This window comes from Rhinoderma darwinii, chromosome 4 (genome assembly GCF_050947455.1).
Source record: "Rhinoderma darwinii isolate aRhiDar2 chromosome 4, aRhiDar2.hap1, whole genome shotgun sequence".
In the NCBI taxonomy this organism is placed as follows: Eukaryota; Metazoa; Chordata; class Amphibia; order Anura; family Rhinodermatidae; genus Rhinoderma; species Rhinoderma darwinii.
The window spans coordinates 200,841,492-200,869,233 of record NC_134690.1 but is presented as its reverse complement, the minus strand read 5'-3'; the positions used below and the strand labels follow the sequence as shown (position 1 = coordinate 200,869,233).

The window sequence follows — 27,742 nt, the reverse complement described above, 5'->3', positions numbered from 1 at the left end:
GGCACAGTGGGTCCATAATTACAGACGAATTCTATGGTCGTTTGCATAGGGCCTTACAACACATATTTAAATAGTGAGCTTTTACTCTATCTATACCGTAAGTCAGCCTCCTGAGCAACGCCGGGTATAAAAGCTTGTAATCTCTGTTCTAGTTCATCCCAAAGGCATTCGATGGTGTTGAGGTCAGGGCTCTGTGTGGGCCACTCAAGTTATTCCACACCAAACTCACCCAACCATGTCTGTGGACCTTGCTTTGTGTACTGGGGCACTGTCATGCCGGAACAGAAAAGGGCCTTCCCCAAACTTAGCATTATCCCTCCTCCACCAAACTTTTCAGTTTGCACAATGAAGTTAGAGTTAGGCAGATAATGTTCTCCTGGCATTTGCCAAACGCAGTCTTATACATCAGACTGCCAAATGGAGAAGCGTGATTCGTCACTCCACAGAACACGTTTCCACTGCTCCAGAGTCCAGTGGTGGCATGCTTTACACCACTCCATCTGACTCTTGGCAATGTGCTTGGTGATGTAAGGCTTGCATGCAGCTGCTCGGCCATGCCGTTAAGCCCCCGACGCAGTTTATGTGTGGATGTTAATGCCAGAGGAGGTTTAGAACACTGCAGTTATTGAGTCAGCAGTGCGTTGGTGACTTTTATGCACTCAGCACTCAGTGACCTTGCTTTGTAGTTTTACGCAGTCTGCCATTTGTGGCTGATTTGCTGTGGTTCCTAAATGCTTCCACTTTGCAATAATACCACTCAAGAACTGACTTGTTTCGACGGTGGCATCCTAGTACAGTACCTTGTTCAAATTCATTGAGCTCTTTATATAAATATATATATTATCAGTGCAATTTTTGTTGCTTTACTCACTCACTGTAAAGTTGAAACTGGTGCAAATGCAACTCGCACAAAAGTAAGGAAAATTCATGCTGCCAATTGAGCAAAACTTTGGAAAACTGCATGCTAATTACATAGTTTTCCAACACAGAAGTGGTTTGGTCCTTGCCTCACTACTTCTGCAGCATATAAACTAGGTAGGGAACAACAGTTTAAAGGGAATCCGTTAGCGGATTTATGCTTATGTTTTGTAATTTTGTAGATTTTACATTTTAAATGTTGCAGCACGATGCAAGCGCTTCGAGGAAGGAGTCATTTTAGCTTTTAGTTTTAAACACATCTGCTTCCACCAAGTTGTGTGCATTATTTCTTTATGAATCCAAAACTAGTTTAGGGCAGGGTTAAAAGCAGATAGAAGATGGATTATTTTTTGTGGCTTTAGGATAACATGAATATAAAGTGACACAAATCATCATTTGAGTGCCTGTATCCTATCACACAGGATACTCATGAACAACCAAAATCTACCACCACTAGCTAAAAATCGGGTAACGAATTAGGGACATATCTGTGTTCCTACTGTTACTGCTTGCTTTAGTGTAAAAAAACAAGTCTCATTTTGCTGCGCGCCGAGCTCGCTGAACCAGGAAAAGTCTGGCATCTAGCGCTCCAGCCTTTCTTCTCTCCTATGCAATTGGTTCAACTGTAGTTGATTCAATCCGTTACCGGTCAGACGTTTGGTAGTGTAAAATCTACTGACAGATTTTCTTTAATATTCCAACTGGACCCATAAGGCAAATGAGATGCAATGCCTTTTTATTTGTACAGTTAGGGCTATCATATGATGATTATTATTTTAGATCATTTCTCCCCTGTACTTTCTTGCCTGTCCCTGACACACTTATGACGTCCCAAATTTCCATGAAAGCCTTAGTCAATTAAGGAATGTGTTTTTCTGACCATATTGTTGGACACTTGACCTGTAACGGTTGTGATACAGTCAACCTCACAGTAAAAAAAAACACATTTTTGTTAGGTAATATTATCTCTTTAAGTAAATCTGTTAGCAAACATATAAATGTATTGATAGAATTTTGAGGGTTTTTTATTATATAAATGTAGGCAAAAAATGTGGCCCTAAAAAGACAGAGCTATAGCACAATTGCCCGCCAATAATTCCTATATGTGATTTTTATATGGGAGCAGCACCATAAACAAAAGAGTCCTCTTTTTAGAGTTAAAATAAAAAAAAAAATGGGGAAGGGGCTCAGTGCCATGACCTCCAAGTAACTTAGTCCCAGAAGATGCTGAAAAGGAGCGAATTCGAGTTGGGCATTGACTGACGAAGCAACGGCAAAACATGTGTTAGATATACTGGTCTGTATTTACATTTTATTGTGGTTGCTTATTTACCCTTCTTTATTATTCCTGTGTGGGGAAACTTACTTGTTTGCACACATTGAGGCATGTAGTTGCCCAAAGCAACCAATAAGGGTATGTTCACATGGCAGCGTCCGTAACGGCCGAAATTACGGGGCTGTTTCCAGGAGAAAACAGGCCCGTCATTTCAGCCGTAACGGCATGTGCAGGCGCTTGAACGCCGCGTCCATTACGGACGTAACTGGAGCTGGTTTTCCATGGAGTCCATGGAAAACGGCTCCATTTACGTCTGAAGAAGTGAAATGACACTTCTTTGGCGCGGGCGTCTATTTACGCGCCGTCTTTTGACAGCGACGCATAAATATACGCCTCGTGTGAACAGACAAACGTCAGCCCATTGCTTTCAATGGGCAGATGTTTGTCAACGCTTTCAAGATGTAATTTCGGACGTAATTCGGGGGTTAAAACGCCCGAATTACGTCCGTAAATAGGCCGTGTGAACATACCCTAAGGGTAAAGCTCTAATTTTTCAGAGAAAATTTAGAAAATGAAAGAAGCAATCTCAACTTTCCTTTGCACCAGTTTTGATAAATCTCCCCGTGTGTGTTGCTATTGCACACCTGAAACTTTGAATAAACTTTGCTGTGATGCAACAATATGGACTGGATACCACTTTTCTGTGTTGGTGTTGATCTATATGTTTTTAATTACATTTGTTTATTATATTTCTAATAAAAATGTATTTGGTTAGAAAGAGTTGTTTGTTGATTGAGCTGCTTTTTTGTATAGGTGCTATATACCTTTGATGAAAGAAAACAATAGATCAGCAGAAAATACATCCCTGTCTTCTCTGCAGGATTTTACAAGATTGTTTACTTTGGGAATATTGAGATCATCCTGCGGACTAACAAACAGTGTAAGTTTATCTCCTGTTTACTTTTATCATTCTTTTCAATGTTTGGTGTTCCTTTAAACTTGTAACATTGTGACAGAAGGTTCACCTTAGAAGGATTTTCTGGCTGTTCACTTTCACAAAAAGTTTTCCATGTCAGGTCTTTACTGTCTTTGTACATTCGATCAAAGAGGTCTCCAAACCAGTCAAAGTACGTGGCAAGAATCTTTAAGAAATATAAGGCACATTGCAAAAAATAATTACTTCCAATAATATCTGTAGCAACTTAATAACACATACGACATCAACAAGATGATCATGTAATTTTTCTTTTTATCTAAAGATTAAGCAGACCTTTACAGGATGGCTTGGCACAACTCATGGTACCTTTTCTATAAATTCCTTTTAATAGTTGATTTTCCAGACAAGTCATAAAAATGTGATAGCTATGGTTTCAGCAACTAAGACCATCTTGATCCCGAGAACAAGAAATCCTTGTTCATTCTCCATTGAAATAACTAGAGTTCTTTATACCTTTGCACGTATGGTTACCACCTCTTAAACAAGAAATACCAATAAAATACCCTTAGTTTTGGGATTGGTGAAGGTCTCCGCGGCCCCATACCAAATAGGCTTTTAAATGTTTAATTCTCTGGAAAATCAATTTAAATACTGTTTTGTTGGGTAATCTCAAAAGATGGTTAGCTGACTGGTCAGTGTGAAATGCATTAAATAAATATCCACAATTATTCAGCAAAAAAGTTACACATGAAAACAATAAATTTAGTCCTGATGGCCTGTTAAAATATAGTCACTGCACTAAAACTTCACGTGAAGAAGATGTTTGCCATAATGATTTATGTCTCAACTGATTTGTCTATAGTTTACTGCTATTAATAAGGTTTTTTATGTGCACTGTTGGAAACCTTCAGCCCAGCATCTCCGAAACATGTGTGGAAGTCTACCTCAATCAGCCTGAGATACAGTTTGAGTCCGGCTGCAGCTTGCTAATTGGCAAGTCCCCTTGTTTGGCGCAATGAATTGGGTTTTGTGCTGAATTGATTGTAAGATCTAACAGGGTAGATAGTGGGGACTGTGCATGAAGCCAGATGGCTCAGTGATCAAATTAAAGCTCCGTATCTGCCAAAATGGTTGCTGTAAGTGAGCTGCTTTCTAAACCCAAGTAAAAGAGGAAGAATGGATCAAGGGCATAACTGGTTGACACAGGAATGAAAACACAACACAGTGATTAGTTCTTCAGAACATTTCTGAAAAGTGGCACAAATAAGAACTTTGGCATAATTGGCATAAATAAGTATGGATCTGAGTTTGGTATGATAATCTAATGGATGCACTTGGGAGAGATTACTTCAGAGTTTTTTTTTATGAATGGCTCACGCCAGGGCTTCTCAATCTTTTTCTACTGGGGCCTGAGAAGCCAAATATGGTGATGGTTTGGCCTTACCACCAGCCGTCATAGACCAAGGCAAAATTTAAAATTTATCTCAGTTCTTATGTTTCACTTGTCTGTGAAATCCAGTATAGAACTAAAATATGCACAAAAGAAGACATTTATTATGTTGCTAAACCTAATATTGTTGCAGATAGAGAAAGGCCTGTGTAACATATGATCACTTCTGTCTTAACTGCCTCCCCAACTGCGCTTTACCAACAACTGGTGGGAGCCTCACCTAGCAGTAGTATACTGTTAGGCCAGGATCACACACACAGCTTTAATGCAGTTTTTGACTACGATTTTAGAGCAAAACTCTTAAGTGGACACAAATGAAAGGAGACGCATCAGTTTTTTCTTTATAACTTTCCTTTCTTTAGGATACACTTGTGGTTTTGGCTCAAAAAACGGAGTCAAAAACTGTATTAAAAACTGCATTAAAATTGTGTATGTGATTTTAACCTCATAAGGAATTTTTATCAGTAGGTTGGAAGCTCGAACTGAAAAAAGGCTTAGAACTTAAATTATTACACTTATGTTTACAATTTTTAAATCCGCTCTACAAATATGATTTTGGCAGGAGAACAAGTGAGTACACGAGGCACTTCGGGTCTGTCCAGACGAGGCAGATTTGATGTGAATTTGTGGTGCAGATTCCACATCGCAAATCCGCAGCAATTTGCTGTATAATACAATTTACTAATACAATAATGCAATTTAATTTATAATACAAATGGATGGGGTTTTCAAATCCCCATCCACATGTAGCAAAAAAATTCCGCACTGAAAGCAGAGATTTTCATATCTGCAGCAAGCTCATTGTTGTGAGGAGAGTAATTTTCACCACGGACTTCACCCTTTGCAATGCCTAGAGTAAAATCAGCGTCAAATTTACTGCTAAATCTGGATTTTGCTGCAGATTCGCTGCAATATCCGTGGAGGAAATAGTTTGTCACATTTGGATCAGGAAAATTTTCACTGCAGGTTTTTACACATATTCATGGAAACTCAAACAAATTTGCAGCAAAATCTGCATATGTTACATGCAGATTTTCTCAAGGCTTAAGGGCACGCTCAGATGTGGCGGAATTTTTCTCCTGCAAATGTTGGTGCAGATTAGGGGCAATTACGCAACGAATCTGCACCAACATTTGCATATTTGACAGGTAATTCAGACGTTGCAGATATCGCAGCGGACCTGCCACAGATTTCAGTTTTTGAATTGCAAAGGCTGAAATCCGCAGTGAAACTCCGCTTCTTCTCCGCAATGGAAGGAGCATGCTGCGGAGGGAAAAATCTGCACCGCAGCCTAATTTCCGCACAGTTATTTTCTGCAACGTCTGAACTAACTTTCCTCAAAATGTATAGAAAGAAATGTAAAAAACGGCTGCTGTAGAATTCCACTGTGGACTGTCCGCAGCGGAATTCAACAGCAATTCCACCACGTGTGAACGTGCCCTTATAGTTCCAAATGAAAATATTGTTTTCATTTTACAAGAGTTACTAGAAATGATGTGTAAACTGGCAAGTTTTCTGTAAGTTTTATAGTAAATCTTGTGAGATGTCAATGATATATAGAGAATATGTATTACTGTACAGAAAATTAATGCCTAAATCAGCGCTTTGGGGAGTAACATAACAAGAACAAAATATACCAACATGTCTAACATTATACTTTTTGTTTCATTTTCAGAACGAGAGCACTGCTTTTTTTGAAACAAGAATACATGCAAATATGCTGACTCCCTTATGGTGTCATTGCATGAAAAACAAACACAAATCGTAGCATGATAAGACCACCTAATGTAAAGGAAATGAGACAAATCAAGTTGGTCGGTGTAGACCCTTTACATGGTGGGGTAGGACTATTTAAAAAATCCTTCTACTAGCTCTTCACCATATTATTATCTATTTTTATACAAAAAATAACATAATGCCATCTTTACCTGCACATTTTTAAATTGCTCTTCACTCATCCAGTCAAATGGATTTTTTGCCTGCTGACGTGACTCGGACGTCTTACTATTCATCCCCTGTAGCACTTTGACACAAAGCTCTGGTGAAATGATGAATTCTCTCTCCCCTGGTCTTAATCGTCCTAGTGAGTCTTCCACCTAGTTCAAGCATACGCAGCGTGTTATCAGAATATTTAGCGTTTGCACATAAAAGACTTTTAGTTATGATGTTTACCTCAATTGATACAAGTAAAGCGTAAACCATTCTGTCCTGTTCCAGCAAGTACCTTGATATGTATAGGAATATGTTACTTGTTACACAGGCCACTATTCCTTTAAGCGAATACCTAAAATAGCAAGACAGAACAAAATGCTTATTTCACTACAGTAATATATTACAGGATTCTATGACTTTATAATTCTATATTTTGATGGATATTTTGAGAAATCAGTTGTATAAGTGTTTACTTTACGGGTATGTTCACACGGCTTAGCAAAATACGTCTGAAAATACGGAGCTGTTTTCTGTCTAAAACAGCTCCTGATTTTCAGACGTTTTTGTAGCAACGCTCGTTTTTCGCGGCTTATTTTACGGACGTTATTGGAGCGGTTTTTCAATGGAGTCAATGAAAAACGGCTCCAAAAACTTCCCAAGAAGTGACATGCACTTCTTTTTTGCAGGCGTCTTTTTCGCGCCGTATTTTGACAGCGACGTGTAAAATAACACCTCGTGGGAACAGAACACCGTAAAACCCATTGAAAGCAATGGGCAGATGTTTGTAGGCGTAATGGAGCCGTTTTTCAGGCGTAATTCAAGGTGTAAAACGCCCGAATTACATCTGAAAACAGTGCGTGTGAACATACCCTCACCTATACAGCTCAATAAGGCCTCCTTCACGCATGGATTTTTTTCTGCCAATTTGAAGTGCATTCAAAAAATGCTTCTAGAACCACTAGCATTATTAAAATGTAACGTTTCATTTAGTGTATTTTGAACATGGTTTTTTTTCGGGCGTTTTTAGGTTCTATAGAGTAGTCTTTGGGCATTTGTATGCAGTAGATCTTATATTTCACTATAGACTAATTTAACATCTGACAGCACTAGAAAACGCATGAAAAACTACATTAAGGGCATGACCACACGTGGCGGATTTCCTCCGCAACTGTCCGCATCAATGCCGCACAGAATCTGCGTTGCAGATTCTGCTGCGGATCTGCACAAAATGTGCAGAAAATTGATGCGGACTAGCTGCTGCGGACTGCGGGAAAAGTGCTTCCCTTCTCCCTATCAGTGCAGGATAGAGAGAAGGGACAGCACTTTCCCTAGTGAAAGTAAACGAATTTCATACTTACCGGCCGTTGTCTTGGTGACGCGTCCCTCTTTCGGCATCCTGCCCGACCTCCCTGGATGACGCGCCAGTCCATCTGACCGATGCAGCCTGTGCTTGGCCTGTGATTGGCTGCAGCCGTCACTTAGACTGAAACGTCATCCTGGGAGGCCGGACTGGAGACAGAAGCAGGGAGTTCTCGGTAAGTATGAACTTCTATTTTTTTGACAGGTTGCTCTATATTGTGATCGGTAGTCACTGTCCCGGGTGCAGAAACAGTTACTGCCGATCGCTTAACTCTTTCAGCACCCTGGACAGTGACTATTTACAGACGTCTCCTAGCAACGCTCCCGTCATTACGGGAGCCCCATTGACTTCCTCAGTCTGGCTGTAGACCTAGAAATACATAGGTCCAGCCAGAATGAAGAAATGTCAAGTTAAAAAAGCAAGACGCATCCGCAGCACACATAACATGTGCATGACAGCTGCGGACTTCATTGCGGAAATTAGAATCTCCATTGAAGTCAATGGAGAAATTCCGCCATGAGTCCGCCACTGCTCCGCAACAGACAGAGCATGCTGCGGACACCAAATTCCGCTCCGCAGCCTATGCTCCGCAGCGGAATTTTACGCATCGTCTAAACGAACACTGCTAAATTAAAGTGAAAGTCAATGGACAAACGGCTCCGCTGCGGATTAACGCTGCGGAGTGTCCGCAGTGGAATTTAAGTGAAATTCCGCCACGTGTGAACCCAGCCTTAAAGCGCCACAAAAAACGCAGCAAAACGATGTATGTAAATCCAGCCATAGGGTGCATTCACATGGTGCAGTTTTTTGGAGCGTGGATTAGGACCGCACTGCCAAAATGTATGTTTTTATAGCAGTTTTGCAGTTAGCATGGTAACTGTTGCAAATTGAGGTACAAAACGCATGCATTTTTACAGTGCGGTTTTGGGGTGCGCCGCAAAAATCGTGGTAAAACCACACCATGTGAATAAGGCCACTTTCACACAGCAGTATTTAAATCAGTATTTGGAAGCCAAAACCAGGAGTGGGTCCAAAACACAGAAGAGGTACAAATCTTTTCATTCTACATTTTCTCTGTGTAGGCACCACTCCTTTGGCTTACAAATACTGTTCTAAAATACTGACCTAAATACTGGCGCGTGAAAGTGGCCTAAGACTCATAAGCATATCCGCATATCTGACACTAAGGCCTCCTTCACACGCAGAAATTTTCTGGCAATTTAAACTGCATTCATGCTGCGTTTGAAAAAAATTAGACCACAAAATTGCCTCAAAAATGCCACAAACCAAAACCCAGTTGTATGTAGTGCATTTATATTTTGCTATAGACTTTAAGGGAACATCAGACCACACTAAAAACCACATATAAAACGCCATTAAAACCGCCACGAAAAACGCACAAAAACGCAGCAAAATTATATGTGTGAATCCAGCCTAAAATCTGATAATAATGGGGCCAGATAAACCTGACCTGAACCTATAAGGGCATGGCCAGACGTGGCGGAATTGCTCTGGAATTCCGCTGCGGCCAGTCCGCTGCGAAAATCCGCAGCGGACAATTTCTCCATTGGTTTCCACACCTTTTTAGTTAGGTTCGTGCACACGTGGCGGAAAACTCCGCTGCGGACCATAGGCTGCGGTGCAGAATTTGGTGTCCGCAGCATACACTGGCTGTTACGGACTAGGACTTGTTGCTGACTTATTGCGGAATTTCTCCATTGACTTCAATGGAGATTCAAAATTCCGCAATGAAATCCGGAGATGTTATGTGTGTTGCGTTGCGGATTGGTTTTACGAACAGGATATTTATTCATTCTGGCTGGACTTATGTGTTTCGAGGTCTATAGCCAGACTGAGATGGAATGTTTTAAAAGACAGCAGGAAGTACTCTTTACCTGAATACGCAACGGCTAATCCGCATCAATTTACTGCACATTTTAGGCAAAGGCGCAACGGAATCTGCAACGCAGATTATGTGCGGCATTCAGTCTATGGAATATGTTCGTAAATTGCAGGCGGATTTGAACGTCCACACTTCTGTTCATCGATTTTGGTACATCGCTGAGGAAATACGTCAGCTGTTACTATTAGAGACTACTCCAAGGATGCGACTTAACAATTCTCTGCACAAAGTACATTCATCCCAAGAGGGATGTTTTAATCGTAAAATTTCTTAGACACCACCCCAAGTTTAGCCCTAGCCAAATAAAATAGTGGTACTCTCCTGTCCCAAGGCCTGACAGTGACATCTATACAGGTGATTTGGAGCAGTGTATCAGAAAAATGTCACTCTGATCACTATTAAAATATTAGTGTCAGTCCTATTATACTCTCCTGCCAAACTAACATTGGGCATGGAGAGACGCTCATGCATGCTGGGCTGTGCTGTTGCCGAAGCCAACATACAACGGCCAGGGAGAGTATCGTGCACGTGTCCAATGCTAATTAATTGGACCCGTGCACGGGCATCATACGGTTGCCACGGCTACAGCTCCGCCCAGTGTGCAGGAGCGTCTTGCATGGCCAATGTTAGTTCAGGCGAAAGGTATAACTGGACTGATACTTTAAGAAATTGATCAGAAGACTTTTGGATTATAAATAAAAGTAAAATGTTATTCAAGGGTGGACATTAACTTTAAGCAAAAGATTTCCACGTTTTATATGAAGCCAAGTGCTGGGATTTGCAGTGTTTTTCTTTTTAAAGGCTTTGTTTTTTAAATGTTCATGAAATAGAAACATTGGTAATACAGCCATTGCATTTTATAGTATTGTTATGACCCGCTGACAGTAGCAATTTTAAATTATTGTAGAATTTTAACAAGGCCACTTGACCTTGCGCTATTTTATGTCCTCAATTTTTGAGTGAATTTCTGTTTGACAAAATCTTTTTGCTGGACACACTTCTCTACATTAAAAAAATCTGGAACTCACCTTTCAGAATGTGCCACAGATACATCAAATAGTTGTAGCAGCTGTTTATAGCTGGTGTCATACAGTTTGTTAAATTGCTGAAGCATTCTACCAATGTCAAACATCACAGAACCACGTACAGCTATCTCACGGAAACCTCCTCTGGCAAGTAACAAGCTGTCTTCTGAGGCAAGTGTCTTCATGTACCTATAAAAACAATCATTAAAGGTGAATTTTGGTTCATTTTAGTTAGTTAGTTTTCCCGCATTAAGCGCAATGTGCAAATAAGCTTACTAAGTGCATCTCCAAACAAAAACGAAATTTTTTTCTTTTTTGGATTCACCGTAAGGGTGTGTTCACATCAGCGTTTGGTTTCCATTGATGGGTTCCGTCAGACCTTTCCATTGGAGGAACCCATCAACGGAAATGCAAACGAAAACCATAGAGTCCGTTTGCATTACCATTGATTTCAATGGCAATGATTCCATTGCAAATGGTTTGCATTTGTCTCCGTTTCGTAAGACTTCCGGTTTTATTGGCGGAAACAATAGCGCAGTCGACTGCGCTATTGAGTCCGCAAAAAAAACGAAACATTACGGAACAGAAACAGACAGGAACCATTTGCAATGGAAGCATTACCATTGAAACCAATGGTAATGCAAACGGAAGTTATGGTTTCCGTTCGTGAGTTCCCCTAACGAAAAGGTCTGGCAGAACCCCAACGCAGATGTGAACGAAGCTTAAGATCCCTTTCTTGTTTAATTTATTGGGGGACACAGTACTATGGGTCTAGGCACTTGTCACGAGCAGACTGGCACAATTGAGAAAAAAATGTTAGCTCCACCCAGGAAGGCAATAACCTTCCCTCAGACACTGGCTTACTCACTTTGTACAGAAGCAGTAGAAAAAGACAAAACAACAACATATCCACTGTTCTGGGAAAAACTAACAAAACAACCACAACCAAGGTCCCGTGCATGGAAACAAAATGAGGGCGGGATCTGTTTCCCCCAATGAATTCAACAAGAAAGGGATTTTACAGTGAGTACAGAAATCGTTTATATCATTTGGTGACAGAGTACCATGGGACATACTAATGCAGTCCCAGAGAGTGGGCAAAAAGAAATTAGCCGTGCGACCCGCCTAATGCACAGCGGCTTGGACCACCATGCTACCCAGACTGGCATCAGAGGATGCCATGGAATGAATGTGGTAGAATTATGTGAAGGTGTGTACCAAAGCCCAGGTAGCAGCCTTACAAACCAGGGAAACTGAAGGGAAGAAGTTTCACCCTTGCACCAATAAGGTTTCCAAAATAACAGATCGAATTCAACAAGCAATTTTAGTTTTTGAAGCCACCAAATCTTTGCACAGCCATTCAGAAAGAAAAAAAGAGCGACGGAGCATCTAAACTACTCAGTTGCAGCCACATAGATGCAGACTGCTGTTACCAGATCAAGACAGTGCAGTGGCAATGTCTCTATACAATACCCAGGGAGACCAGAGTGTGAGAACAATCTCAGTTCTATCGGACAACTGAGCTACTAATACCTCCATGCGATTAATATAATTCAACTCAGCTACAAATTCAGATACAGGGGGCTGAGTCGCAGACTTCCAATACCTAGGAATAAGCCTCCGAGCCGCAGCCAAAAGAATGTGTTAGCAAGTAACATAGATTTTAGTACAGAAAACAAAAGATCAAACAGGGGTATAAGTTCTTCCAAAATAAAATAAACAGCTTGTGTAATATATACCTTCTGTATAAAAAATGTATATTGATATAGAAAAATAAATTGCTGTTTATATGTGGTAGAGTAATGGTACTGAAAGTAGATGGTATACCAATCATATGTAGTTTAATGTTAATATAAGTATAAATTAAGAACATATCATTCAAAAATGTAATATGGCCAAGAAAAACAACTGTAAATATAGCATAGTGGAAATAACAGAAACATCTATAATCTATATACCATATTGTATATTAACCAATAGGCCCTGAAGAATGGCTGGTAAGGTTTCCCACCAGACCAGCACGAGAGAAATGTCCCCTAGAAGGGCCTCGTGTGAAATTGGGCATAGGGAATAGTCTTGAAGGTCGACACCGTCTTGCCCAGCACCTGCATGCAGAAACTAATGGAAGAGGGAACATTCCGGAGAAGAGCTACCAGACTCAAATGGACCTAATTCTGTACACCGGGAGTTGAACATTGGCTTTCCTGGTGTTGAGAATCATTACCAGAAACTCCATGTTGCTGTGATGGGACTTCTCTCTATTGGTGATTCATGCCAATCTTTTTAACATGTTCAGGGTGATCTTGAAACTGGAAAGATTGTCCTCTTTAGATGGAGCCTTTACTGAGAAGTCGTCCAGAGGAGTGCCAGGAGAGTTGCCAGGACCTTGATGAAGACCCTGGGAGCGCTGGCGAGCCCGACTGGAAATGCTGAGAATCAACAGCAAAATGAAGGAAACGCTAGTGGGTCTTTGCGATAAGTATGTGGAGGTAGGCATTGCAGTTGTCGATGGAAGAAAGTCACTCTTTTCTCCAACGATGCGACCACTGACTGCAGAGATTCCAAGCGGAAGCTCCGAATGTGAACAAAGCAATTCAGTTACTTCAGGCCAAGGATGGGTCTGACTGATCCGTCCTTTTTGGGGATTGTAAAGAGAGTCTTCAAAAGCGTTCCAACTGTGGAATTGGTACGACCACTTCCTGAATGAGTAGAGAACAAACAGCCTGTAAAAAAGCAGGAAGCGCGAAAAAAAAACCGCCTGGGAAAAGGTTCAGGAATTCTATCTTATACTAAGTCGACACCACCTCTTAAACCCAGGCATCTTCCACTTGAGCAACCCAAATTGCCTGATAGTAAATAAGTTGTACCCCCACCTAAATAGAATTGTGAGTGGAGAGACACCTTCAGGCGGAAGTGGTTTTAGAGGAGGTTGGCTTTTGGGGCCTTGTGGCTAGTGGGTTTAGGCATGAGCGATGGATGTCTAGAGTCCGAGAGGCGGCTAGACCTCTTGTCTGACCTCTGAGAGGAGAATAAACTCTGCAAGTAGAAGTTAGGAAAAAAATTTAATCTTTAAGAACGATAAGCAGGATGCTGACGTCAAGGACGGTTTTGAGGCAAAAGGGAAGTCTTACACCCAGTAGCCCAGAAATAATTTTACCCAGACGCTTGCTAAAGAGTCTGCCCCCAACAAACTGAAGTCCAATTAGGGCCTTTTTTTATGCAGGTTCTGCCGCCCAAGTTTTAAGCCAAATTGTGCATTGGATAGCTACTGGAGTAGCCTTGCCCTGGCAGCAAAACGGCCACCTCAAGGGAGCCCTCGCCTCAAAACATAGCAGTATGTATACGCTAAAAAGCGAGATCAGTTAGGATATATTCCCATATGCATTCGTATTTCTGTTGCTCTGCTCCATCATAGGAGTAGAGCAATGAAAATAGCAGACACGGTTCCGTCACACCACGGACACCAATGGTGGTCGATGAAACCCATTAACTTTATTGGGTTTCGTCGGGTTTCTGTCGTGGTGTCTGTGGTTTTACCGGAAACAATAGCACAGACCGCCCATGTAAGAAAGTTTGTGCTGCAGACCAGGGCCCACCACCTAGGCAGCCGTTGGACCGAGTGTCTGATAGGCTGGGGAAGGTCACATGACTAAGGAGAGCGGGATGTACACCTGTGGAGATTGCGGCCTAGGCCGCTGAAAAGCCAGAGATTAAATTTAAGAGGCACAGCCAGTGTTGCAAGAGTGAGCAGGGCGACACGACAGGGATAGCTCTGAAGTGGCCAGGAATGGTCCCCCCTAAAAAAAAATGAGGATTTGTCCACTGAACCATAGGAGGGGAAGGGTAAAATAGGGGGAAAGTGTAACTATGGTTGATTCTCACCCTCCAAAGTTTTGTGGTGCACGCAGAGACACCTCTGCAGTAACCTCTCACATAGTGGGGTTACTGTCACTGTCGGAACATCAGAAGCAGAGAAAAGGTTAGGTGACCAGCGGTGAGGGAAGTGCAGAGTACTGCAGGTGGTTGACTAGGCTAGCTGTCCAGGATAACCACCATCCTGCAGCTAAGAAGTAAAAAAACAAAATAAATAAAATTAAAGTAAAAGAAGTGTAGCAGATCTGCCTCCTACAGACAATAGGCTAAATAAAATTCAATAAGCCAGTATCTGTGGGAAGGGTAAAGCCTGCCTGGGCGTAGCCAACTATCTTTCCTACTTAGTGTCAGCTTCCTAGTTGCAAGGGCCTATACCCATTGTGCTGTGTCCCACAATGATAGCAACGAGAAATTCATTTTCGGTCCATATTAGAATTTAACACCCCAAAACTTTAAATGACTGGGTTCCTACAATGCATTTTGTGGCTTCTTCCTGCAACACATCCTTCAACGTTTGCAGCATGGTGTCATTAACTCTCTGGTCATCTGTAAAAAGATTTACTTTATGGTAGGATGTTAGGATCTGGAAAAGGGAGTATATTTAATACAGATGTGGTTTATGACACCACACTATGTAGACTGGGTACGTGATTCCACACTGTGGGTAGACACCAAGAGATCTCCACATAACGACACCACAGGTAAGTATGGTTTTCGAGTGGGACGTTACAGAATACAATTTAAAATTTTTTTGGAGATGCACTTTGAAATCCAACTTTTTCGGTTTTAATATACTTTTGAAAAGATTCCATTGGAAATCCCAAGCATGTCCACAACATGTAGACTCTAGAAATTGGTGGCCAACTATAGGCTACTTTAGTCACAAAATGCACTAGAGAAGTCTAGCCCTGTAATTTACCTGCAAATATTAGATATTTTACCAATCTCTACTACATAGCAGACTTAGGTGTACTGAACATACATTTCTGTTGCTTCTTCATGTTGCAGTGTCAAGTCTCCCAACTTCTTAGTAACTGATAAACTATGCAAAAGTGAGTCATGACTTTGCAAAGTTGCTATAATTTTTTCTTCCAAAGCTGATAGAATTACCATATTGTTCAAGCACTCCTGATAAAAGATGGGAAATGTTGTTTACTCAGTGTATTTTTTCAGCCTTTGTTGTTATAACACACCATAACCGATAATTATTAATAAATGACCTGTTTCATTTGTAAATGTTCCTCTTTAAGTCTTGGCTTTTCCAGTTCAACAAATCTGTCCAACAGTTGCTCTACTAATCCTTCTCTGTCCTGGTACAAGTACAATATGGTGCAAAAAGAGGCTACTTCTGGAGGCATTTCCTCTGGCATTTTGGTTGTATGCAAGTAAATACGGAAAGAAGGGTGGCATTCTACTTCATGTTCTCCCACCTGTAAAAAGATGAACAGTCTAGATAAAACCTCGGTAACAGTGATAAAACCTTGGTAACAGTGATCACAATATAGTTACATTTTACCTATACTGTAAAAAACAAACACAGGCTGGAAGGGCAAAAATACTTAATTTTAAGAAGGCCAATTTCCCTAGGATGAGAGCTGCAATTCCAGACATATACTGCGAAGAACTAATGTCAAGTAATGGTACAAATGATAAATGGGAGATCTTAAAATATACTTTGGGTAATTATAGTGAAAAATTTATTCCTATAGGTAACAAGTATAAACTACTAAAATTAAACCCTACATGGCTTACACCTTCTGTAAAAAGGGCAATACATGACAAAAAAAGGGCATTTGAAAAATACAAATCTGAGGGTACAGCTGTAGCCTTTGTAAAATATAAAGAGCTTAATAAAATCTTTAAAAAGGTAATAAAATCAGCAAAAATACAAAATGAAAGTAAGTATATAAATGCAAAAAAGCCAAGGTCTGAACATGTAGGACCCCTAAATAGTGGTAATGAGGAGTTGGTCACAGGGGATCAAGAGAAGGCAGAGTTGCTAAATGGGTTCTTTAGCTCTGTATATATAACAGAAGAAAGAGCAGCTGATGCTATCTGATGCCAGCGCTGTTAATATATCAGTTGATATACTGAATTGGCTGAATGTAGATATGGCCCAAGCTAAATAAAATAAAATAAATGTACACAAGGCCCCGGGACCAGATGGGTTACACCCTAGAGTTCTTAAAGAGTTTAGTTCAGTTATTTCTCTCCCCCTCTTCATAATATTTAGTGATACTCTAGTGACTGCTATAGTGCCAAGCGACTGGCGCAGGGCAAATGTGGTACCTATATTCAAAAGGGCTCCAGGTCTTCCCCGGGTAATTATAGACCAGTAAGCTTAAAGAGGCTCTGTCACCAGATTTTGCAACCCCTATCTGCTATTGCAGCAGATAGGCGCTGCAATGTAGATTACAGTAACGTTTTTATTTTTAAAAAACGAGCATTTTTGGCCAAGTTATGACCATTTTTGTATTTATGCAAATGAGGCTTGCAAAAGTCCAAGTGGGCGTGTTTAAAGTAAAAGTCCAAGTGGGCGTGTATTATGTGCGTACATCGGGGCGTTTATACTACTTTTACTAGCTGGGCGTTCTGACGAGAAGTATCATCCACTTCTCTTCAGAACGCCCAGCTTCTGGCAGTGCAGACACAGCCGTGTTCTCGAGAGATCACGCTGTGTCGTCACTCACTTCCTGCCCCAGGTCCTGCATCGTGTCGGACGAGCGAGGACACATCGGCACCAGAGGCTACAGTTGATTCTGCAGCAGCATCGGCGTTTGCAGGTAAGTCGATGTAGCTACTTACCTGCAAACGCTGATGCTGCTGCAGAATCAACTGTAGCCTCTGGTGCCGATGTGGCCGACACGATGCAGGACCTGTGAGTGACGTCACAGCGTGATCTCTCGAGAACACGGCTGTGTCTGCACTGCCAGAAGCTGGGCGTTCTGAAGAGAAGTGGATGATACTTCTCGTCAGAACGCCCAGCTAGTAAAAGTAGTAAAAACGCCCCGATGTACGCACATAATACAAGCCCACTTGGACTTTTACATTAAACACGCCCACTTGGACTTTTGCAAGCCTCATTTGCATAAATACAAAAATGGTCATAACTTGGCCAAAAATGCTTGTTTTTTAAAAATAAAAACGTTACTGTAATCTACATTGCAGCGCCGATCTGCTGCAATAGCAGATAGGGGTTGCAAAATTTGGTGACAGAGCCTCTTTAACATCCATCGTGGGGAAAATGTTTGAGGGGTTATTGAGGGACTATATACAGGATTACGTTACAAAAAATAGTATTATAAGTGACAGCCAGCACGGTTTTACTAAGGACAGATGTTGTCGAACCAACCTGATTTGTTTTTATGAAGAGGTGAGCAGAAGCTTAGACAGAGGGGCCGCTGTGGATGTAGTGTTTTTAGACTTTGCAAAGGTATTTGACAATGTCCCTCATAGACGTCTAATGGGTAAATTAAGGACTATAGGTTTATTTAGAAAGTATAGCTTGTAATTGGATTGAGAATTGGCTCAAGGACCGTATCCAGAGAGTTATGGTCAATGATTCGTACTCTGAATGGTCCCCGGTTATATGTGGTGTACCCCACTATTATTCAACTTATTTATTAATGATATAGAAGATGGGATTATTAGCATTTCTATATTTGCAGCTGACACCAAGCTATGTAGTATTGTTCAGTCTATGGAAGATGTTCGTAAATTGCAAGCTGATTTGAACACACTAAGTGTTTGGGAATCCACATGGCAAATTAAGTTTAATGTAGATAAGTGTAAAGTTATGCATCTGGGTACCAACAATCTGCATGCATTATATGTCCTAGGGGGAGTGATCCTGGGGGAGTCACTTGTTGAGAAGGATCTGGGTCTACTTGTAGATCATAAACTAAATAACAGCATGAAATGTCAATCAGCTGCTTCAAAGGCCAGCAAAATATTGTTTTGTATTAAAAGAGACATGGACTCGCGGTACAGGGATATAATATTATCACTTTACAAAGCATTAGTGAGGCCTCATCTAGAATATGCAGTTCAGTTCGGGGCACCAGTTCATAGAAAGGATGCCCTGGAGTTGGAAAAAATACAAAGAATAGCAACGAAGCTAATAAAGGGCATGGAGAATCTAAGTTATGAGGAAAGATTAAAAGAATTAAACCTATTTAGCCTTGAAAAAAGATGACTAAGGGGGGATATGATTAACTTATATAAATATATTAATGACACATACAAAAAATATGGTGAAATCCTGTTCTATGTAAAACCCCCTCAAAAAACAAGGGGGCACTCCCTACATCTGGAGAAAAAAAGGTTCAATATGCAGAGGCGACAAGCCTTCTTTACTGTGAGAACTGTGAATCTATGGAATAGCCTACTGCAGGAGCTGGTCACAGCAGGGACAGTAGATGGCTTTAAAAAAGGCTTAGATAATTTCTTAGAACAAAAATATATTAGCTCCTATGTGTAGAAATGTTTCCCTTCCCTTTTCCCGTCGCTTGGTTGAACTTGATGGACATGTGTCTTTTTTCAACCGTACTAACTATGTAACTATGTAACTATGTAACTTACTTTGATCATTATAATCTTCTAACAGTGCTCTCTTTATCAGTTTAATTTCACACTAAAAACTCTATAGACATTTAGTTTGATGAGATTACATGACATATAAAGATGCAGTTGTCACTGCACATACCATCATTTTGAATGGCACATTATGCTGCAAAAATTGTCTTTTGGAACGAAGAATCTGTCTAAGATGTACATCACAGGACAGGTCTTGTATTTCACAATATGTCAGCAGAAGGGAATGTCCAACAGTCAGGCATGTATCCATCTCAGAAAATAGAGCCTTAAAATAAATTAAATCACTTTGGTATTTACATATGAAATCAATGTGTAATATCTGTACTAAATCTATGATCACTTTACATATGTTAGAACATTACTGTTTCTATATAACAACCCCCCACTGCTGTCTTTAAATTTGCAATTATTATCAATATAATACAAATGAATATAAGCTGAACCAGGAACACAAGAAGACATCAGTATTGAAAGAAAGTTCTTAAAGCATTTAAAATAATATCCAGAGATCCAAGAAGGGATAAATACAATGAGATATTAAACAATAAAAGTTATACAATGCAACACGTTAAAAAATGAAAGTGCATTTCTAAGAGCTAGTGGACATCCACTGTACAGTCCCATTAACTGGAATTTACGGAGCTGTACAAGGGAGCTGCTTTCTGTCAGACAGAACAGAGAGCTGTGTAGTGGGTACAACCTGGTGCAGTAGCTGCTCCATTTTCTTCAATTGTCATGCGCCATGTTTATGAATATGGTGCATTCTACACTAAAATTTTATATTGGCATACCACTTGGTAGTATATTAGTACTTACTAGTACTAAATATGTCTCAGAAAATATGCCCTTAGAAAATTGGTGATAAGAAATATGCTTTGTATAAAATACATAACCATGCTTTACTGCTTACATTGTACATTACTTCAACTGTATCTTCTGGTAAATGGCCTTTAATCCAGTCAATAGATTGTCCTGTGGGATCACTCACTAAGATCCAAGAATTACTGGCCATTGTATTGGTAAATATACATGAATTATTCAAAGCAAGGGGGTTTGTTGGAATCCCCCTCTTCTCCAAAGTCCTGATTTCAATCTAGAAAAAAACCAGACTGTTATTTTGAAATACAGAGGTTATCCGGTGGTATAAAATGATTCTGCATTGTATGTATACTTAAAATATGGACTAATTACTAAATCATTTATTTTATGAAAGATGCGCCGATCCCCCGTTTTTCCTTACAGTCACGTGGTACAGGAAGTACTGTAATTTCTTCCTCTGCTGTGACGCATCGACACAGCATTACGTGACCGCAGGATGTCTCTCTCTCCAATCTGTGTCGGCTCGTCATCGATCACATAACCATAAGGGGCTATAATAGTGCAAGATTGACAGCCTCTTGCGGTCATCTGATTGACTGAAATAATAGAGAGGCGGATGGGAGGGCAGGGAAACCAGAGCTGGAGGGGAAACAGGAATGGCACCTGCGGATTGCAATCTGCTAAATCTCCTACTTCAACCATGAGCTGGACGCCTGAAGATGACAGCATCACGTGACCGCGGAATGTCTACCCCTCTGGTCTGTGTTAGCTCATCATCGATCTCTACCACAGCTGGAGGGGAAAGAGGAGACCAGCACGCTGGAAGACTAAGTCCCACCTCTAAACCAAGAAATTGAACGGCAGTACGGGTGTAATATCAGGAATGGGTAGCTAATGAAATAATATTTCTAAAGAATTATACTGGAGGGATGCTTAATAGACTTCACAGGTGGTTAGAGCTATTTTTATTTTTTTTAAAAGCCCTTGAATAAGCCCTTTAACTTTTTTTTTTAAATCACTGGACTTCATATCATAGCAAAAAGGTAAATATTATTAGCAGAATTTTTATTTGACACCTTTGAACACACAATATACGGCACAGCATCCACAATAAGTAATTTACCGGGGACTGCATGAGCTGAATGAGAGGAAGGTTCTTCAGGAGAATTCTCTGTGGAAGGGGTAGACCACAGCTCTCACATACTTTGAAAAGCAAATCGGTAACATTCCTCCTATAATGAAATGCAGCATGTTATGAATAATGTTTATTATGTTATTTTATAATATGTGTATCATTATTATTTTATCAGCGCAGGAAATATGGCTTTAAAAAGTCCTTTAAAAACGACATTTAATTTCTTACCTCCCATCCAAACTGAGGGCAGGGCAATAGGTGATAAAGGCTGCAGCCAGCACACAGTTTGTGAGTAGATCGCTAACGTTATTTTGCTTCATTTTCTCTCTCCATTCTTGTTCTTGCATTTTTAATCTTGAGAGATTTGAAAACACTTATGAAATCGGGTAAATCATAGAAGAATAAAATATCTTGCACACAGATGCATCGTGACAGGCGCAAATATAAATAGTAAATTATTAACACACCTGTCCAGCATATTTACAGCTGCCTGTAACTTCTCCTTCTGTGACTGCAGTTCTTCCTCCAGTTGGTGTTTATGATTGACAGCAGAATCATACTCTTCATGGAGCTGTGTCACCTATCATAGTAAATAAATATTTGAATAAGAAACATTTCAAGGGGTCTATCTACAAGTTGCAAAAAGCCTACAAAATATAGTTCAACCAGCCCATGCCCAAAAAACAATATGCTATTAACTTAAGAGATGTGGGCACAGTCAGCATTTCAAGTCTATCTAAAAAAGGATTACCTACAGTGATGGTGTGTGTTCAATTGGGATGCAAGTAAATAGGATATTGTTACATAGGATAATTATAAGAAAATATCAAATGAGTATTCAATGGTTGTTCTGTGGTGCAAATAACTTTAAGGAGAGTTAAGAAGTAAACTGAAACAGATTAACTTCTACTATTTGCATCAAAGCTGTGTGTGCAGAATGCTTATTGCAACAATATATAGATATGAACTAAATATGAACGGTTACCTCTTTCTGGAGAAGAGGAAGATCATCTACTGTGAGCGTGCTCAGCGTCTGATGGTATAACACAGCTGGCTCTTCTTCAAAACTCATTGGCATCTAAATTAAGACTGCATTTCATTATCTTAATATAACATTAATATGTGCATTGCATTGGGTCTTATGCTCAATAAATGAAGAATGTTTTGATTACAGACCTACTAGCTAAGATATATAAGTAAACAATTATATAATAATTATATAACGTGCCAGCTAGAGAGGGTGTTGGTCTGTCTATAGACAGATGGGCTTCTGCTCTAATGGATGAGATTGCAGTTTGCTTCTATCCTATCATTATAACCCCATAGATGCGGCGGTCAATGGCGACCGCGGCATCTTTGAGGTTTCAGTGGGAGGGGGCTCCCTCGGTCAACCCTTCGGCCCCCGATGTATGACTTCTAAAGTTGTCAACTTAGATGTGATCGTTATAAGTTGGATACTGTGTGTCAGAGACATGCAGGACCAGCTTTCAGCCGAGTCTTCAGTTTAACAGAACGGATGGCTGCGGCTTTAAAAAGAATGATACAGCTATGTATACAGGATACACAGAAGCTGTATATTAAAAAGTAAAAAAAAAAAATGTAAAAAATTTAATTTCAAAGTGGTTTAAAATCACATAAAACATTTATTTAAAAAAAATCCTTTCAAAGGTATACATAGCCTTTAAGAAGGTGCTGCGGCGCACCTTTAGTGGTGAGTGTGTAGTGTATTGAGAGATTGGGAGTGGCACAGTGTGGAACAAGCTGTCAGGTGCAAGAAAGAGATACTGCATGAGACTGGCAGTTCATCAGATACTGGAGAAAGGTCTGTGGAGAGAAGTTGGGTTGTGCCAGTGTTAGTCGCTGAAAGGCCCTGGGAATCCTGCTGGGCGGTACGCACCAGTTTACCTTGATCTGATTTGGCTGCTGTAAATGACTTTGGCCCTGACGAATTGAAGGCTGTGTGTCTACTGCAAGTGATTGCAGACTACTTCAAGATAGAGAGCCCCTGTACCGAGGCAGTAAGAGGCTGTAACCCCTGCCAGAAAGAAAGTGACCAAATACTCAGCTAGAGAAAGACTGCGTAAGGCCTGTGTAGCACAAGTGGCGTGAGTGGTGTTTTTTTTTAAGAGACTCAAAATGTCATGCAGTGTACTTGTAAGAGACTGCCCTCATTAAGAGACTGCAACTGCTAAGCTCTGTGCCAACTTGTTTCCATAACCAATAGGCTGTGTGCCATATTCTGATCGGGTCAGGGCCAAGGGCCACACATACTCTAAAAACTGACCCTCTTACAGACTTCCTGTGTAGAACTGGTATTTGACCACTATATAGTCACAGTATGGCAGTATAATTCAGTTAAGGTACAGTAGTCGTAGTAAAAAATCTCCTGTTAAATTCAACAATATAATTTTAGTAATATGTAAAAGATAATACTTGATAGATGGTCAGTTACAAAATGTGTTAAGATGCTATGTATACCTTTAGAAATCCATTTTTTAAATTGAATCAATGTGTTGTGTTTTTAAGCACTTTTCTATTTGACTTTTATGAAAACATGTTTTTGCTTTTAGCAAAATAGCTTCTATGTATCCTGTGTACATAGAAGCCGTATCATTCTCTCAGCCGATTCCGTCAGTTCGGCTGAGAGCAGGTCCTCTGTGTTTCTAACACACAGGATCCACCTAATATCGATCACATCTAACTTTATAACTTAGATGTGATCGATATTAGCTGGATCTTGTGCGTCAGAGACACGCAGGACTAGATGTGATCAATATTAGGTGGATCCTGTGTGTCAGAGGCACATATGACCCGCTCTCAGCCGAGCCGTCAGTTCAGCTGAACTGACAGAATCAGCTGAAAGAGAACGATATAGCTTCTATGTATACAAGATACATGGAAGCTGTATTGTAAAAAGTAAAAACAAATATTAATACAAGTCAATTAGAAAAGTCCTTAAAAACACAAAAAACATTGATTTAATAAACAAAAAAAATTCCGTTCAGGGGTGTACATAGCTTTTAACCAGCTTATGAGTTTATTTGTGTCAGTAAAAACACAACCACCTTTCTTTCTTTACCAATCTAGCACTTTGCCATATACTCACCACTCTAGATTGTGTCTCTTTTAATATGAGATCCTCTTTCTCTCTTTCTAAATCAGACACATTTTTCTGACATTCCTTGAGTGGTGCACAAAGCCGAGTGTACTCTACAATGGCAACAACAAATGCCACCAAAGATGCTGCATCCTCTGAGCTGTATCGGGCTGTTGCTAAAGTGATTCCTCTTCCCTTTGCATCTTTAGTTTTGTTATAATCAATGTGTGAATATTTTTTAGCTGGAGTTATGGATTGTGGAGTTGCATCTGAAAAAGTTAAGAAAGTGCAATTTGAGGTAACAGTCTTGAATATTAGTAACCTGATTTAGGTAGCACTGTATTGTAACTTCTTTTTAGACAAAATGCTAAAGTGAAATGTTTTGAGAGGGGATGTTTAGGATGTTGAACCCCAGCAGTATAAAGGACATGCAGGTGGGTTAATGGCCTAAATCATGTGACAGAATACTTTTATTTTTTTTTAAGACAAGTTTTTATTGGAGCTCAAAAGGTATATTGTAAATTACAACATAAGAGTCCAAAGTCCTCTGCATAATGACATAACGAATGTTAATTACAAACGTAAATCATAGAAAACACTGCATCATACATCATGTAATACCAGTATTACACAAAAAGTGCAAGTATTGAAAAATCTGTATCCCTAGAAAACCCCAATTTAACTCCCGTTATTCGTCTGACAAGTTCCTTTTAACATTTGTGTGAGAACATTATATCTTAAGCTATTTGGTGTTACGTGTCCCATTATTATGTCAAATACAGCAAGAATATCCATGAATATAAGACACAGGAGGTAAGAATTATTTGTTTCAGTGAAACGTATTTGGTACCATATATATTGACTGCTTCCAATGTGTGAAGCAAAGATGATGCTATTAGCTGTCCAAGGCAATTAACTTTTATGGGTGAAATCACTATTAGTTTATAATATATTCCCTTGTGGGCATTTTGGTACATGATGTCCTGTACTTTTTTTGTGTCTTTTTGTGCCATTTTTTAGTAACTTTAGCTTTGAAGTAAATAAGTCTAAAGGCTGGAGCTAAAATTAGGGCTCTGACAAATCCGATTCAGTGTGGCTCAGCAGAGGAAATGGGGTCACATGATCGATTAATCAGCTGCTATATCCTGTATTCTAAGGGGATGGGACAAGGGTAGAAACGCTAAAGAATATACTTTGTAAGGGATTTTGTCAAGATACATAGATAAAAATAAGAACCACTACTTTAGGTGGATTTCCAATGAATGTGAACAATTTGTATCATTTGTGACAAAAAGTTAGAATGCATTTTAACCCCTTAAGGACACAGCCTGTTTTGGCCTTGTGGACACCGCCGATTTTTGCAAATCTGACGTGTTAATTTATGTGGTGATAACTTTGGAATGCTTTTACCTATCCAAGCGATTCTGAGATTGTTTTCTCGTGACTTTATGATAGTGAAAAAATGTGGTCATTAAATTCAATATTTATTTGTAAAAAAAAAAAACACCAAAATTTTGAGAAAATTTGCAAAAATCAGCATTTTTCTAAATTTGAATGTATCAGCTTGTAAAACAGTTAGTAATACCACACAAAATAGTTACTAGTTAACATTTCCCATATGTCTACTTTATGTTTGCATCATTTTTTGAATGTCCTTTTATTTTTCTAGGACGTTACAAGGCTTAGAACCTTAGCTGCAATTTCTCACATTTTCAAGAAAAAATAACCCCATTTTAAAAAATGCACCCCTCAAAGTATTCAAAACAGCATTTAGAAAGTTTCTTAACCCTTTAGGCGTTTCACAGGAATTAAAGCAAAGTAGAGTTAAAATTTACAAATTTCATTTTTTTTTTAACGAAATTAATTTGTAATACAGTTTTTTTCTGTAGCACAGAAGGTTTTTACCAGAGAAACGCAACTCAATATTTATTGCCCAGATTCTGCAGTTTTTAAAAATATCCCACATGTGGCCCTAGTGTGCTAATGGACTGAAACACAGGCCTCAGAAGCAAAGGAGCACCTAGTGGATTTTGGGGCCTCTATTTTATTAGAATATATTTTAGGCACCATGTCAGGTTTGAAGAGGTCTTGTGGTGCCAAAACAGTGGAAACCCCCCAAAAGCGACCCCATTTTGGAAACAACACCCCTCAAGGAATTTTTCTAGGGGTATAGTTGACATTTTGAGCCCACAGATTTTTTGCTAAATTTATTGGAATTAGTCTGTGAAAGTGAAAATCTACTTTTTTTCTGAAAAAACATAGAATGTTTTAGTTTTTACAAGGAATAAAGGAGAAAAAGCACCCCAACATTTGTAAAGCAATTTCTCCCGATTACAAACTGCTGTTTGAAACAACAGCAGGGCTCAGAAGGGAACGAGCGCCATTTGGATTTTGGAGCGCAGATTTTGCTGGAATGTTTTTTGAGAGCCATGTCACATTTGCAGAGCTCCTGAGGTGCCAGTACAGGGTTAGCCCCCAAAAGTTTTGGAAACTACACCCCCGAAAGTATATATCTAGTGGAGTAGTGAGTATTTCGAGCCCAAGTTTTTTGTAGGATATGATGCAAAGTCCATGTGAAGAATTGAAATCAGATTTTTTCTTACAAATTTCCTACAAAGTACAATAAACTGAATAATTGCACTCAAACATTGATTATGCCTGTTCTTCTATGTTTATAAATACCCCCATCTGCTGCTCGATCAAATGGTGGGCCCCAAAAGGAACACCCTGCGGCTTTCAGGACACAATTTTATCTAAATTATAGGCCCTATTCCACGCCTTTAGGGGATTTCAGCTGGCAGAATGATGTAACACTTCCAGAATTGTCTCCATTTTCAAAATTAAACCCCCTAAAGTATTCATCTAGGGGGTGTAGTGCGCATTTTGAGCCCACATTTTGGTCCAGAACTTATGCAAAGCTGGTGTGAAAAATTGTAATTTGATTTTTTTTTCACAAGTGTAATTTTAAGGGTATTTTTTATAAGGGTATATTTTTGAAGGAATGCATCCCAATATTTATTGCACAGTTTCTTCTGTGTTCAGTAATATCTCTACTTTGGCCATAGTCTTCTGCCTAGCCACACGACAGGGCCCGAAAATATACATCATCCCCAAAACTATATCTAGGGATGTAGTGATAAAAGTTATTAAAGCAAAAAATAATGGGGATTAGGTGTAAAAAAAATGGAAATGTGCCATTCTGGTACAGCATACATAAATGGCATGTATTCTCACAATTTATTCCTTTACTCTGTTACTCCTATGTTTAGAAATATGCTGCGTTTCTGGGCGATCAAACAATAGAGGAGCGCCAATTTTTACTGGTAAGAAAAGGCTTGTCCTTAACCTCTTAATGCCAAAGGACGGATATATCCGTCCTGTGCAGCTGCTAGTTCGCGCAGGAGGACGGATACATCCGTCC

At 39.8% G+C, this 27,742-nt stretch overlaps 1 protein-coding gene across 1 annotated transcript in view; it reads right to left on the bottom strand.

Annotated features, from left to right (window-relative positions):
* LOC142759653 (dynein axonemal heavy chain 5-like) overlaps positions 1-27,742 on the bottom strand; it is a 466,211-nt gene that overhangs the window by 40,274 nt on the left and 398,195 nt on the right. Inside the window, 13 exon segments of the mRNA XM_075862058.1 lie at positions 3,220-3,336; positions 6,510-6,677; positions 6,754-6,865; positions 10,805-10,990; positions 15,657-15,802; positions 15,895-16,104; positions 19,380-19,535; positions 20,181-20,363; positions 21,213-21,321; positions 21,453-21,578; positions 21,692-21,804; positions 22,210-22,302; positions 24,331-24,590. Of these exon segments, the coding sequence (XP_075718173.1) occupies positions 3,220-3,336; positions 6,510-6,677; positions 6,754-6,865; positions 10,805-10,990; positions 15,657-15,802; positions 15,895-16,104; positions 19,380-19,535; positions 20,181-20,363; positions 21,213-21,321; positions 21,453-21,578; positions 21,692-21,804; positions 22,210-22,302; positions 24,331-24,590 (1,979 nt within the window).